General features: G+C 38.9%; 3 protein-coding genes across 3 annotated transcripts; all 3 read right to left on the bottom strand.

Moving 5' to 3' along the window:
- Positions 1-1,042: 1,042 nt before the first annotated feature.
- On the bottom strand, positions 1,043-2,354 carry LOC146579960 (growth-regulated alpha protein-like). The gene is made up of 4 exons (XM_085269553.1): positions 2,174-2,354; positions 1,910-2,015; positions 1,730-1,804; positions 1,043-1,417 (listed from the first exon to the last, which is right to left on the bottom strand). The coding sequence occupies exons 1-4, from the start codon at positions 2,238-2,240 to the stop codon at positions 1,345-1,347; spliced, it is 321 nt and encodes a 106-aa protein (XP_085125679.1). The 5' UTR covers positions 2,241-2,354; the 3' UTR covers positions 1,043-1,344.
- A 3,141-nt stretch (positions 2,355-5,495) lies between these two features.
- On the bottom strand, positions 5,496-7,174 carry LOC146579961 (C-X-C motif chemokine 11-1-like). Its single transcript, XM_085269554.1, has 4 exons — positions 7,050-7,174; positions 6,793-6,898; positions 6,613-6,687; positions 5,496-6,191 (listed from the first exon to the last, which is right to left on the bottom strand). Exons 1-4 carry the CDS (start codon positions 7,114-7,116, stop codon positions 6,110-6,112), a joined length of 330 nt encoding a protein of 109 aa, XP_085125680.1. The 5' UTR covers positions 7,117-7,174; the 3' UTR covers positions 5,496-6,109.
- Positions 7,175-9,576: 2,402 nt separating this feature from the next.
- LOC146579962 (interleukin-8-like) lies at positions 9,577-11,177 on the bottom strand. The gene is made up of 4 exons (XM_085269555.1): positions 10,964-11,177; positions 10,700-10,805; positions 10,520-10,594; positions 9,577-10,170 (listed from the first exon to the last, which is right to left on the bottom strand). The coding sequence occupies exons 1-4, from the start codon at positions 11,028-11,030 to the stop codon at positions 10,098-10,100; spliced, it is 321 nt and encodes a 106-aa protein (XP_085125681.1). The 5' UTR covers positions 11,031-11,177; the 3' UTR covers positions 9,577-10,097.
- Between the last annotated feature and the right edge of the window lie 1,211 nt (positions 11,178-12,388).

The raw sequence follows: 12,388 nt of genomic DNA on the forward strand, positions 1-12,388 counted from the left end.
CAATACTCACATCTGCAGCTTTCCAGCTCCCAGCCGCCCATACACCACCAACAACAGCCAGGACCCAGTTCAGTCTGTTTTAAGCTGGCGAGGCGTGATTGCGGGTGCCGCTCAGGTGGCCCCGCAGCCGCGCCACAGACCACGCCCCACCACAATACTACTACTGCTATTATTACTACTAATAGTTGAGATGACTCCAGAGGGTGGAGATGAAACACTAAAAGCTTTGGAGGTTGGTGTGACTGACAGAAAGCAGACCCATGGCTGAGGACTGTAGCACCTGACACTGTGTGTATGGGTGCAGCAGGTCGGACAGATACTGATGGATTTGTAAATGATATGAAGAATTTTGTAAATTATTTATAATTTCAAACATTTCTTTGGGCAAAGTGTGCAGGTAACACTTCTGCTTCTGCTTATCTTTCACAATAAAAGCCCTGGACATTAGACCATGTGACTTCTATACTCCTGGAGCAATATGAACAACTCTTGATATGATAATCATAAGATAATCAGATCCTATGTCCTGCATTAAATATGTAAACAGTTTTCTGCTTTTTTGTTAGGAATACCTCGTAATTGGTAATACCTGGTAACTAAAAATGTCATTAAGAAAACATTTCCCTTTTTGGTAAAGAGTATTTACAAAGATTATTGTGTGATCCCTAAACCAGGCTGCTGGTGGTGTAATTGGGTGTGTGCAGGATAACACATACTGTGTTATAACACACACTTTGTTATCCTGCTAGAAACTCTATCAAAGACGCAGCACTCTTGTGTTGGTAATTTCAAAAAAGTCCTGTTTAAACTGAAGCAGCTGCTTACTTTTGAGATTTTAAAGGCAATGTTTCATTCAATTTGTTTCGTTTTTTTAAAAAAAATTTTTTATGTTGTTGTTGTGCTGGTTGCACCTTTCCCTCTTTGTATGTTCCTGTTTGTCTAATATTTCCTCTGGCTCCTTACAATTAAAACATTAATTAGTCGTTATAATAAAGTGAAAAGATGTAACTTATTCAACAACTTAGAGATTTATTGAGTCGGTTTTGGAGTCACTGTTGTACATTTCAGAATCAAAGAGACAAACATGGTACAAATGTACATTAAATTCACCTGTGAAAATGTTAAAATAGCACAAATAAATTAATGTTTGTGTTACATACTTTACAAAAATAAATATATATAGATGCAGATATATAAATGTGCATATGCTTAGTAATCACAACTTAAGCCTGAAGACAGGCTGAGGAATTAAATGCATTTATATTTTGTGATGAGAACGAGAGCTGTGCTGCTCCTTCTTCTTAATCCACACATGTTGTAACAGCACTAAACATGCAAAGTGCATCATGATGATTCTGGCACTGCAGCCGATGCTGTCGTTGTTTGAGGGCTGACTGTCGTATTTTTCATCTGATTCCTGTGAAAACAACATATCAGAGAGATGAGGCTGGGTTGCAAAAAAAATCACAACTTTTAAAGCTTTAACAACAAAATCAACCAACTTTTTTGTCTTATTTACTTTCTGAATAACAAAAGGATCTTGATTTGAAAAAAACTGCTTCTGTAAAACCATCAGTATTTTTAATCACTGATGTGCAGAGCCTCGCACTGATGCTCCCAAAGTGACTGTTGATGTTCCTGTTTTAACTTCACTGACTTTCTCTCTAACATTTAACTCACATTAAGTTGAACACCAGTGAATGAAAGAAAAAACATCTGTGTGACTTACAGTTTTTCTAGCAGCATTATGGTGAATTTAGACTCAGGATCGAGACACCGTTCACTCCCATCCTTCAGTGTGACTCTGTAACATGTAAAGAAAGCTTTGATATAAAAACACTTTATAAACAATCCTTATTAATGACTGAGCTCTTATTAATAATGTGCTCCTGTCACTGTGGGCACTTACATGACTTCTCTCCTGTTGCAGTATGGACGAGGCTCATCCACCTTAACTTCAGTGATGGGACCTCTTACAGACTTACTGGGCTTCAAACACCGGCACCTTGGAACAACTGGAAAACATAGAATGTGATAATTAATGTTAAACTGCTGCAGTTTCATATTTTACTTAAACATAAATATATTTAGATTGATTCATTGTCATGATTTAGCTCCTCTCAAGATGCAAAAATACACCAAAGTTTTCCATAATCTGATAAAACACACTTACTTAATGAAGTGCAAAGGGCCATGCAGGCCAGGAGAACGATGCACTGGATGGCAACACTTGTCTTCATCTTAAAGCTTTTCAAGTATCTAGTGGAGGATCTACTGAAGGCTCAGTCTTCAACTGGTTTGTTCTTCTCAGATATGAAGGATCTCTGCTGCTGTGCGTCTCCTTCACTTCTCGAGCTGCCTGAGTGTGCAGGACTGTGAGGTTCATCATCTCTGAACCTCCTTATATACACTCACAGCTACGTGGACTCTGGCCAAGGATGTCTTCCTAAGAAGTGGCTGAAAAAAATACTTTCCGATGTCTGTCCTCCCACAGTGGAAATCCTGCTGTCGCAATCCTTTGGCATTTAAACTTTATACGTTCACTTACTCGCAAAGATTTCCTGTGCCACTGGTTGATGTTGAGACATGCCTGCCTTCAGGTGTCGTTTGTATCTGTTGAAATTGACGTCACATTTCACTCATTTTGGACTCACTCCAATCACTCACATGTGAGTTTTGCTGACAAAGGATATTTTGTATCTCTGATCTACTTACAGAGGTGAAATGCAATAAAGTCTTTATATGATCAGTCTAATATTAATAATTTAGACAGCTCAAATTATGATATGATATGATATGACTAATATTTTACTGTTTCTGATGCACTCTGCTTAAAGTTTACTTACACTTCTCTTTATGATAAAAGTGTTTGAACACTTTCCAATAAATAAAATAAATAAATAAAATGATAAAAAGAAAGAAAATGGGAAGTTCCTTTAAACACAGCTGAAAAGATCATTTTCTATTCATTGTTTGCAGATGTGCACGTGTATCATTGCACTTAGTAAATGCAGTAAATCTGTTAATGAGTAAATCTGTAAGGGTGTGGGAATGCAAGAAAAAATGTCTCCATCACTTTTAAAAATACTGAAATTCTCAGATTAATAAGGTCACCAATCACAGCAGAAACCAAGGCAGACTTCGTCATTAAGAATGTTTCACACTCGCTTCTCCACTCCTTCAACGTGCTTCCACTGGACAGGTATATTCAGGTATTTTGACAGATACCTTGCATGAAGACATGTAGCCTATTTGGACGCCTCTGAAATGTATGAAATAGTAGCAGTAGCAATGTAGTAAAGGGACTGGTGCTGGTGTGTGTGCTTATTACAACTCAGTCTTTTTTTTGTGAAGAGGGGAGCGAGTTCAGCCTCTTGTCAGTCTGGTGGGTGAGGCTGTTTCTCCTTCAGTTTCCTGCCCTCAGCGAGAAAACACCAGACGATGTTGTGTGAATGATATGGGAAGTCAGTCACAGTCAGCTAGTCCCTGGGCTAGATGGGTTTTAGATCTAATCTTATTCTTGTGATGAAATCAGTGTGAGTCATGCTCAATTCCAGCACTTGCAGACATTAGCAGCTACACTGGAAATAATAACAAGTCCCTATGTGTTTGTCTTATCCGTCTACTGTGTTGTGACAGACATCAGCATTACTGTGGTGAATATCAGTTTTGCACATTTGGATTTGCGTATTACGCACCAGTCTACCGTTGTTTACAGCGCAGTCTCCTGCTGTTTTTTTTAAATGACTTCCTACAAGAAAATCTAATTTCTGCTGTTCAATACCAGAGAAGTGTAAACTTTTTAAAATTCTGAGAAATTGCAAAACCCTTGGCTGTGTCTCTAATAAAACCTCTGTAACTTTGCTCTGCTTCACTTCAGCAGCATCAGGTAATGTTCATATGTTGGTTCATGGTTTTCTTCCGTACTTGATCTACTGCAGAGTATTTTTAAGGTTAACTGCTATAAAAAGACAAGCCAAGAAATTTCCTTCATGTTTTTCTGTGTTTCATCCTCTGTTACTTTGACAGAATGGCATCTGCTGTGATGTTTACACCTCTGATGAAGTCTCACAACTGTCAGTACTGATAAATGAAGGATTACAACATTTCTGTCTGAATCAAAATTGAATCGTAATGGAATCGGTTCTAGAAATCCCAGCCCAATTGGTTATGCTGCAAGAGGTCTAGGCTGCTGGGTGCTTTCTATGATGCACTGAGTGCTACTTCTTCACTTTTTATTGTATTTAGTCACTAGTTATTATTAGTCTGTGGCTCTCTTTCACAGCGTGTCTTTGTCCTGTCTTCCTCCTCTGAGCCTGCTTCTGTCAGAGGTTTCTTTCTGTTAAAAGGGAGTTTTTCCTTCCCACTGTCACCAAGTACTTGCTCATAGGTGGTTATCCGATTGTTGGAGTTTTCTCTTTACCCTTACATTACAATATAAAGCACTTTGTTGCCAATGTTTTTGGTGCTGGTAAATAAAATTGAATTGAATGAATTTTCTAGTATTTTATTAATGTGTCACTGGGCACTAACTAGCCTAAATATGTATCCTTTCAGTGTAACTCTGCAGCTGAGAAACGCAGCTTTTTACTTCAGTAGCCTATATCAACATATTTGCATGTAGGATGGTGCTTTAAAGGATCCAAGTAGAGCTTCCAGTTAAAGTTTAGCATCTGTGCAACATTTTCAGAACCAAATATCCAGATGTCGACATTTACTTCAGGAGATTTTCACCACAAAGTGTTCGTTTAAATGGTTTTAGTGATGTCTTTACTGTACGTGTGATGACCACTGGTTTTCTAGATTTCTATTTTCTGTCTATTGCTAACTAAAATATATTTTGGGTGAAATATAATCTTAATAAAATGTATCAACACATAACTGATTGGAGAGTTTGTATTTTAGATTTAAACCTTGACTGAGGGTTTCCCTGTAAAGGTCTCATTCACTCCTGGCAGAAACCCACGACAGGCTCAGCTCCCAGTTCCCAAAACCTCAGATAACTTTTTCACATCTGGAGTTTGGAAATGTGTTATTATTATTATTATTCCCATGTTCAACTACTTACAGGAAGCAGTGACTTAAACACAAAATCAAGGCTAATAAATTTAGTCTTGGCACGAAACAGTTTTCACCAGCTAAATGTGAAAGAGTGATGTTTTATCCCCTCACTTCTTACAAGATTAATGGTTATGTCTTCAGAACCCGACACACCTTTTCATGCAGGATTCAGATTCAGTGATTTCGAGTTCATGATGAAGCTGTTTGAGTCACACATGTGTATCATGTTCTTGCATCGTGTTTAAGCTAAATTTTTAAAGCAAACTGCAAAATTATCATAGTAAACAGTTCACAGTGTTGACACTGAACACTGACGATCAAGCCTCATTTTTAGAGAGCAAAATGTTCTTAAAATCTCAGAATTGGTTGTTTTAGATATGAAAGAGGAGATTGTGTCACTATGTGCAAGGTTAAGAACCCAGATACTGGACTCAAAGGCAAGAAAGTGAAGCAAACAGAAAACAACCTTTATTTCAGTCACTGAGAATCCAAAAATATACACGTTATAAAAATAATCCAGAACAGACCAACGATGAAATGAAATAAAACACAAAACACAAAACACAAAGGCTGCACTCGAGGGAAGGAAAACAGAGGGGTGAACTATGAAGCGAGCTCAAGTGGATCTCTCATATCAGCTGGTTTGGAGAGCTTTGGTTTAAAATCAGCTGGAGGAGCCACTCTTGATGATAAGTGCATTAAAAAAAGAATAAAAAATCCCAAATACTTAAACATGTATCCAGTCCAACAGCTGAACAATGTTCACTGTTTACTGTTTCCATGTCCATCCCTTTATGACCACAGTGTACACATCTTCTGATGGCTACTTCCTACAGTATAATGAGCCATATCTCACAACTCAAGCTGGTGTCCTGAACATGACAGTGAGATGACTGCATGTAAATGACCTCCAGAGTCACCAGATTTCAGTCCCATAGACCACGGTGGGATGTGGTGGACAAATCTGCACCGGATCTCGGCTGCTTCTTCTTCTCATTAAGTGATGTCTGGTTTCTTTTGTGTAACAGTAATAAACATGCAAAGTGCATCATAATGAGTTTGACACTGTGGCTGATGATGTGGTTGTTTGGGGGCTGACGGTCGTCTTATGCTGACTTTTCTTCTGCCTCCTGTGAAGACAACAAATCACAGACGTGAGACCTTGAAGCTCCAGTGATAGTGAACAGATTCATAACTCATAACACTCAAGCAGTGATTTCTCTCTTAACTTCTTCACCTTCTAAATTATGAGAATGACGATCCTGAATTTTACCAGCAAAAACACGATAAAGACATTCAATTATTGTAGCTTGTTAATTGTTCATCCATCAGATTTGTCCTGTGACCCAGAAGCAGTTTTCATCCTGAGCTTTGAACTATTACTCTAAAACCATCAGTATTTTTAATCACTGATGTGCAGAGCCTCGCACGATGCTCCAAAGTGACTGTTGATGTTCCTGTTTTAACTTCACTGACTTCCTCTCTAACATTTAACTCACATTAAGTTGAACACCAGTGAATGAAAGAAAAAAAAACATCTGTGTGACTTACAGTTCTTTCAGTAGGTCTTTGGTGAATTTTGATTGAGGATCGAGACACCGTTCACTCCCATTCTTCAGTGTGACTCTGTAACATGTAAAGAAAGCTTTGATTTAAAACCACTTTATAAACAATCCTTATTAATGACTGAGCTCTTATTAATAATGTGCTCCTGTCACTGTGGGCACTTACATGACTTCTCTCCTGTTGCAGTATGGACGAGGCTCATGAACCGTAACTTCAGTGATGGGACCTCTTACAGACTTACTGGGCTTCAAACACCGGCACCTTGGAACAACTGGAAAACATAGAATGTGATAATTAATGTTAAACTGCTGCAGTTTCATATTTTACTTAAAAATAAATATATTTAGATTGATTTGTTTTCATAATTCAGCTCCTCTCAAGATGCACAGATACACCAAAGTTTTCCATAGAAACACACTTACCATGTGAAGTGCAAAGGGCCATGCAGGCCAGGAGAACGATGCACTGGATGGCAACACTTGTCTTCATCTTAAAGCTTTTCAAGTATTGAGTGGAGGATCTACTGAAGGCTCAGGCTTCAACTGGTTTGTTCTTCTCAGATATGAAGGATCTCTGCTGCTGTGCGTCTCCTTCACTTCTCGAGCTGCCTGAGTGTGCAGGACTGTGAGGTTCATCATCTCTGAACTCCTTATATACACCCACAGCTGGGTGGACTCTGGCCAAGGATGTCTTCCTAAGAAGTGGCTGCAAAAAATCTGTTTCCTGTCCTCTCACAGCAGAAATCCAGTGGCTGTGTTGTACTTTCAATTCCTGTTAACAGCTCCTCATTGCGTCACATTTGAGTTTACAAATATTCAATTCCAAGGAAAGTTGTTCAAACGTGACCTTCAGCGAGACCATACAGCTGTGTTGCAGTGGACCTTGAAGGCTGGAGGGACAGGTTGTCAAGATCTTCCTTTATCTGGGCTCTGGGACTTAATACCATCTGTACTTCACATGCAGAGTTGGTCTACAAGAAGACCAAACAGTGTATATTTCTAAAGTTCAGTCTCTCAGGCTGGAAGTTGTAATGAATCCTATGTGCAAGTTCACTAAGGAAGATCTGTAATCAGTGATCTGCCTGCTTTCCTGGGTGTTCGGCTGCTAGTCTGTCCTTTACAACGCATCCACTTTACCACACTGCTGACATCACAGCTCTAGTACAATCATCTTCTTGACCAACTTCTTCGAGTCAATCAGCTCCCGTTCAGCGTACTTTATATCTCAGCTCTCTTGTGTTATTCTGCCTTTCTGACTCTCATTCACTCAGCCCACCTACTTCCCATCTCTCTCTTCATGCTGGTCACTCAGAGCTCCATCCAAGCCTCCACCTTCACCACCTGCGTCTAGACTAATTCCTGTCAGTGCTGAGGTTTTGTTCTTGTATGATGGGTTCATGTTTGGGAACTGAATTACCTGCTGAAGGAGGGCTGTGGAATTCAAATAAAAGCTCTGGATGTTTTGAGTAACTTTCCAGCACTATTGCTGGCTTGGAGCCAACAGTACTACTCTGGAGTTCATGTGAGTAATGACGAGTAACACCGACAACTGGCTCAAAACCAGGTATAGTGACAGCATTGACCTCTGTTATCTCAAGAGCAGAGTGAGATATTTCCCTTCTGGCAGACACCCAGAACATTCCTCTGCAATCACACAGCTAACCATGCAGGTCGAGTCTTTATACAGTCACTGTTTGGCAGAGGTAAGTGAACAGTATTGAAACTATATGATAATGTTTTTTGTTGTTTTGTTTTGTTTTAATTTGGCCCTCTTCCGAGATAATAAACACAAACTATTCAGTTAGACAAAAAGTACATTCATCTTGTCTGCAGAAAAAGCTGACGCCATCTTTTAGGCGTTAGTTCAAAATTTTTTACTTCCTTTTAGTGAGGAATGGCAGTTCTGCAGATATGGGATGAAAGTGTTTCATCATATGCAAAATAAACAATGAGTTACAAGAGGGCCTGAAAAAGTTACAACAGAAAACAAAGTTCAAAGGAATTTTACAAAAATGCACAAAAAATGGTCAAACTCTGGAGCTGCATATGCTTAACCACAACAAGTCCACTCAGAAATGCCATCCATTCATTATCCTCCACTTAATGTTGTCAGGGTTGCAGGCGGGGTGGGGTGGGGTGGTTGGAGCCTATCCCAGAAATGCTTCACTACAAATGAAATTACACAATTTAAACGTGATCATATTTTGTTTTGCAAAGTGTGTAAGTGTATAAAGCTTTTTAAAAAAACAAGCAAGTCTGTGAAATGGTTGCATTAGTTGCATAAAACAGTCATAATTTAGATATTTCAGGTTTATCATCTTTTTAGTTGCAGTCCAGGAATTATAAAGGGGACTTCTTTGTAAACTTTTATTTACAGATTTCTTCCCACACAACCACCTCTGTGGTTTACAGAGAAAGGGCAGAAAAAGAAGAAATTTCCAGTGAGCGGGAGTTCTGATGCCAGAAAACGACCAGAGTGCTTCAAGCTGATATGAAGGAAACAGGAAGTCCAAAGCAAGAGTGGGCTCAGTACTAGAGAGGTGTACCTAATAAAATGGCCAGTGAGTGTCCTACATAACACTGATCTTGATCTCTAATTTGTACAAATTACAGAAGAAAGAAACTTTTTAAGCATATCTGTGTTTTTACACATGCTTACATCCAATCTGCTGTCTTGATCTACTGTGAGCGATGCTGTAACACATCACCGCTCATGAATCAATCTCTTTCACAGCTCAGAGATAAAAGCAAAGCAGTTTAATGACTTGGAACCTTTTTTTCTTTCAGTTGATGCTCATAGTTTGAAGTGAAACCAGGTTTAATGCCAAACATATTGATATTTAGATTCGGCCTCTCCTTTTGTTTTGTTTGTTTTTGTTCTCTTTTTGCTGACTGTGTCTTAAGTGGTGGTAAACTGGTGAGTTGTTAGTTATAATAAAGTGAAAAGATGTAATTTTTTTTAACAAACGCCAGATTTATTATTTATTTTGAGGAACTTTTCAGCATTAAAAATAAACATGGTACATAAACATGCTGTATCCACAAAAGTTCACTTCTTTAATTGTTTACAAACCCTTTAATAATAGATAAATTACACATTAACCTATAACCACTGCTCACATTTATCACACACATCACGTCTGCATGTGCACTGAATAAGAGCACTGCTGTCTGACACAAAACTCAAAAAACATACTTTAAAAAAAAAAAAAGCTTATTAATCAGAAATTCAATCTGAAGACAGGCTGAATGATAAGATTTCCAACGCCCGTCCCTGATTGTCTCCGGAAAAAAATGACTGAGAACTTGGATAATAAATATTTTACATCTGATATTAAATCTGTTTACAACTTGCTGTCAGTTGTAGTTGTCACTGTCTACTTTGCATTTATATTTTGTGATGAGAACCCGAGCTGTGCTGCTCCTTCTTGATCGACACATGTTGTACCAGTGCTAAACATGCAAAGTGGATCATGATGATTCTGGCACTGCGGCTGGTGATGTGGTTGTTTGAGGGCTGATGGTCGTATTTTTCATCTGATTCCTGCAAAGACAACGTATCACAGAGATGAGACCTTGAAGCTCCAGTGGTAGTGAAGAGATCAAGTCATGCATTTTTACCCTGAGCTTTAAACTGCTGCTCTACAACCATCAGTAAAACCATCAGTGTTGTGTTACCATACAAGAGAAACTCTAACCCACACAACTTCCTTAGGGTTTAATAAAGTATGCTGATTCTGATTTTTAATCACTGATGTGCAGAGCCTCGCACTGATGCTCCAAAGTGACTGTTGATGTTCCTGTTTTAACTTCACTGACTTCCTCTCTAACATTTAACTCACATTTAGCTGAATAACAGCGAATGAAAGAAAAAAAACATCTGTGTGACTTACAGTTTTTCTAGCAGCATTATGGTGAATTTAGACTCAGGATCGAGACACCGTTCACTCCCATCCTTCAGTGTGACTCTGTAACATGTAAAGAAAGCTTTGATTTAAAACCACTTTATAAACAATCCTTATTAATGACTGAGCTCTTATTAATAATGTGCTCCTGTCACTGTGGGCACTTACATGACTTCTCTCCTGTTGCAGTATGGACGAGGCTCATCCACCTTAACTTCAGTGATGGGACCTCTTACAGACTTACTGGTCTTCAAACACCGGCACCTTGGAATAACTGGAAAAGGTAGAAAGTGATAATTAAGGTTAAACTGCTGCAGTTTCATATTTTACTTAAACATAAATATATCTAAATTGATTTGTTAGCATAACTTAGCTTCTCTCAAGATGCACAAATACAACAAAGTTTTCCATAATCTGATGAAACACACTTACCATGTGAAGTGCAAAGGGCCATGCAGGCCAGGAGAACGATGCACTGGATGGCAACACTTGTCTTCATCTTAAAGCTTTTAAATTATTGAGTGGAGGATCTACTGAAGGCTCAGTCTTCAACTGATTTGTTCTTCTCAGATATGAAGGATCTCTGCTGCTGTGCGTCTCCTTCACTTCTCGAGCTGCCTGAGTGTGCAGGGCTGTGAGGTTCATCATCTCTGAACCTCCTTATATACACTCACAGCTGGGTGGACTCTTGCCAAGGATGTCTTCCTAAGAAGTGGCTGCAATAAAAAATTGTTTTTTTGATTTGCGTTCTCCCACACTGTAAATCCTGCTGTCGCAATTCTTTGGCATTTAAACTTTCTACATTCACCTAATTATAAGGACTTTGTCTGTGACTTCTTTATGTTGAGACATGCCTGCCTTCAGGTGTTGCTTGTATTCGCTGAAACTGACGTCAGACTTCTCTTTTCATGTTTGAACTAACTCCAGTCACTAATGTGTGAGTCTTGAGAATAAATTTACTTCTATGTTGCTGAGCTACTTCCAGAGAAGTGAAATCTCTCTCAACGATCAGTCTAATATCAACAGTTTGGACAGCAGAAGCGCTGATGCCTAATCTTTTACTCTTTCTGTTGCACTCTCCTCAAAGTTTACTTACAGTTCTCCTTACGATAAACAGCATTTGTCTTTTCCTGAGATTTACAGTAAATAAAAAGAAAGGGAATGTTAGAGCATAACATGTCCTCCTTAGAACTCTACTAAAAAGGCATTTTTTTCATCCATTCTTTGGAGATGTACTTGTGTATCTTTGCATAAACACAGTAAATCTGCACTGTGTTTCTATCCTTTTGAAATCAGCGTGTTTGTAAGCAGAGTGTGCACTTTCATCATTGTAAGGATGTGATGTACTGAGTCCCCAGAGGAATATGCCTTATCTAAATATTATTTCTTTCTAAACATATTGACATAATATTTTCTTGGGGGTGTGGGGGCTCCAATCCAATGGTGAGCAATGAATTTTTCCAATGGGCCACATAAGAAACTGGGCCTTTTGTGAAGTCTGGCATTCTTCCTGGTCAGATTTGGACATCCATAGGTTGTAAAACCTGCCAGTGTATCCCATTGCAGGTTAAGCCTTAGCTAAGCATGGAGTTACCTTCAAGAACAAATCACTTCCTACTGTAGTCCTTATCACTGACTGGCACTACTGCCAGTTCCTTCATAGTCTTTTGTTATTCCTCATACAAAGACGAGTAACTGGGCTGTGATGCAGACATCCAGAGCAGAGGCATCATTGTCTGATTTGTTTCCCGCTGAATCTCCAGAGCTCATTCTCAAATCCTGCTTTTGTCAGGGCACATTAGCACAGGAGAGTCCACCAAACACACTTTGATGACCTTTTTGCAGTTTTATGGAAAA

The sequence above is a fragment of the Mchenga conophoros genome, linkage group LG3 (genome assembly GCF_057382185.1).
Source record: "Mchenga conophoros isolate Kocher_MC1m ecotype Shallow Benthic linkage group LG3, M_conophoros_male_GT1.1, whole genome shotgun sequence".
In the NCBI taxonomy this organism is placed as follows: domain Eukaryota; kingdom Metazoa; phylum Chordata; class Actinopteri; order Cichliformes; family Cichlidae; genus Mchenga; species Mchenga conophoros.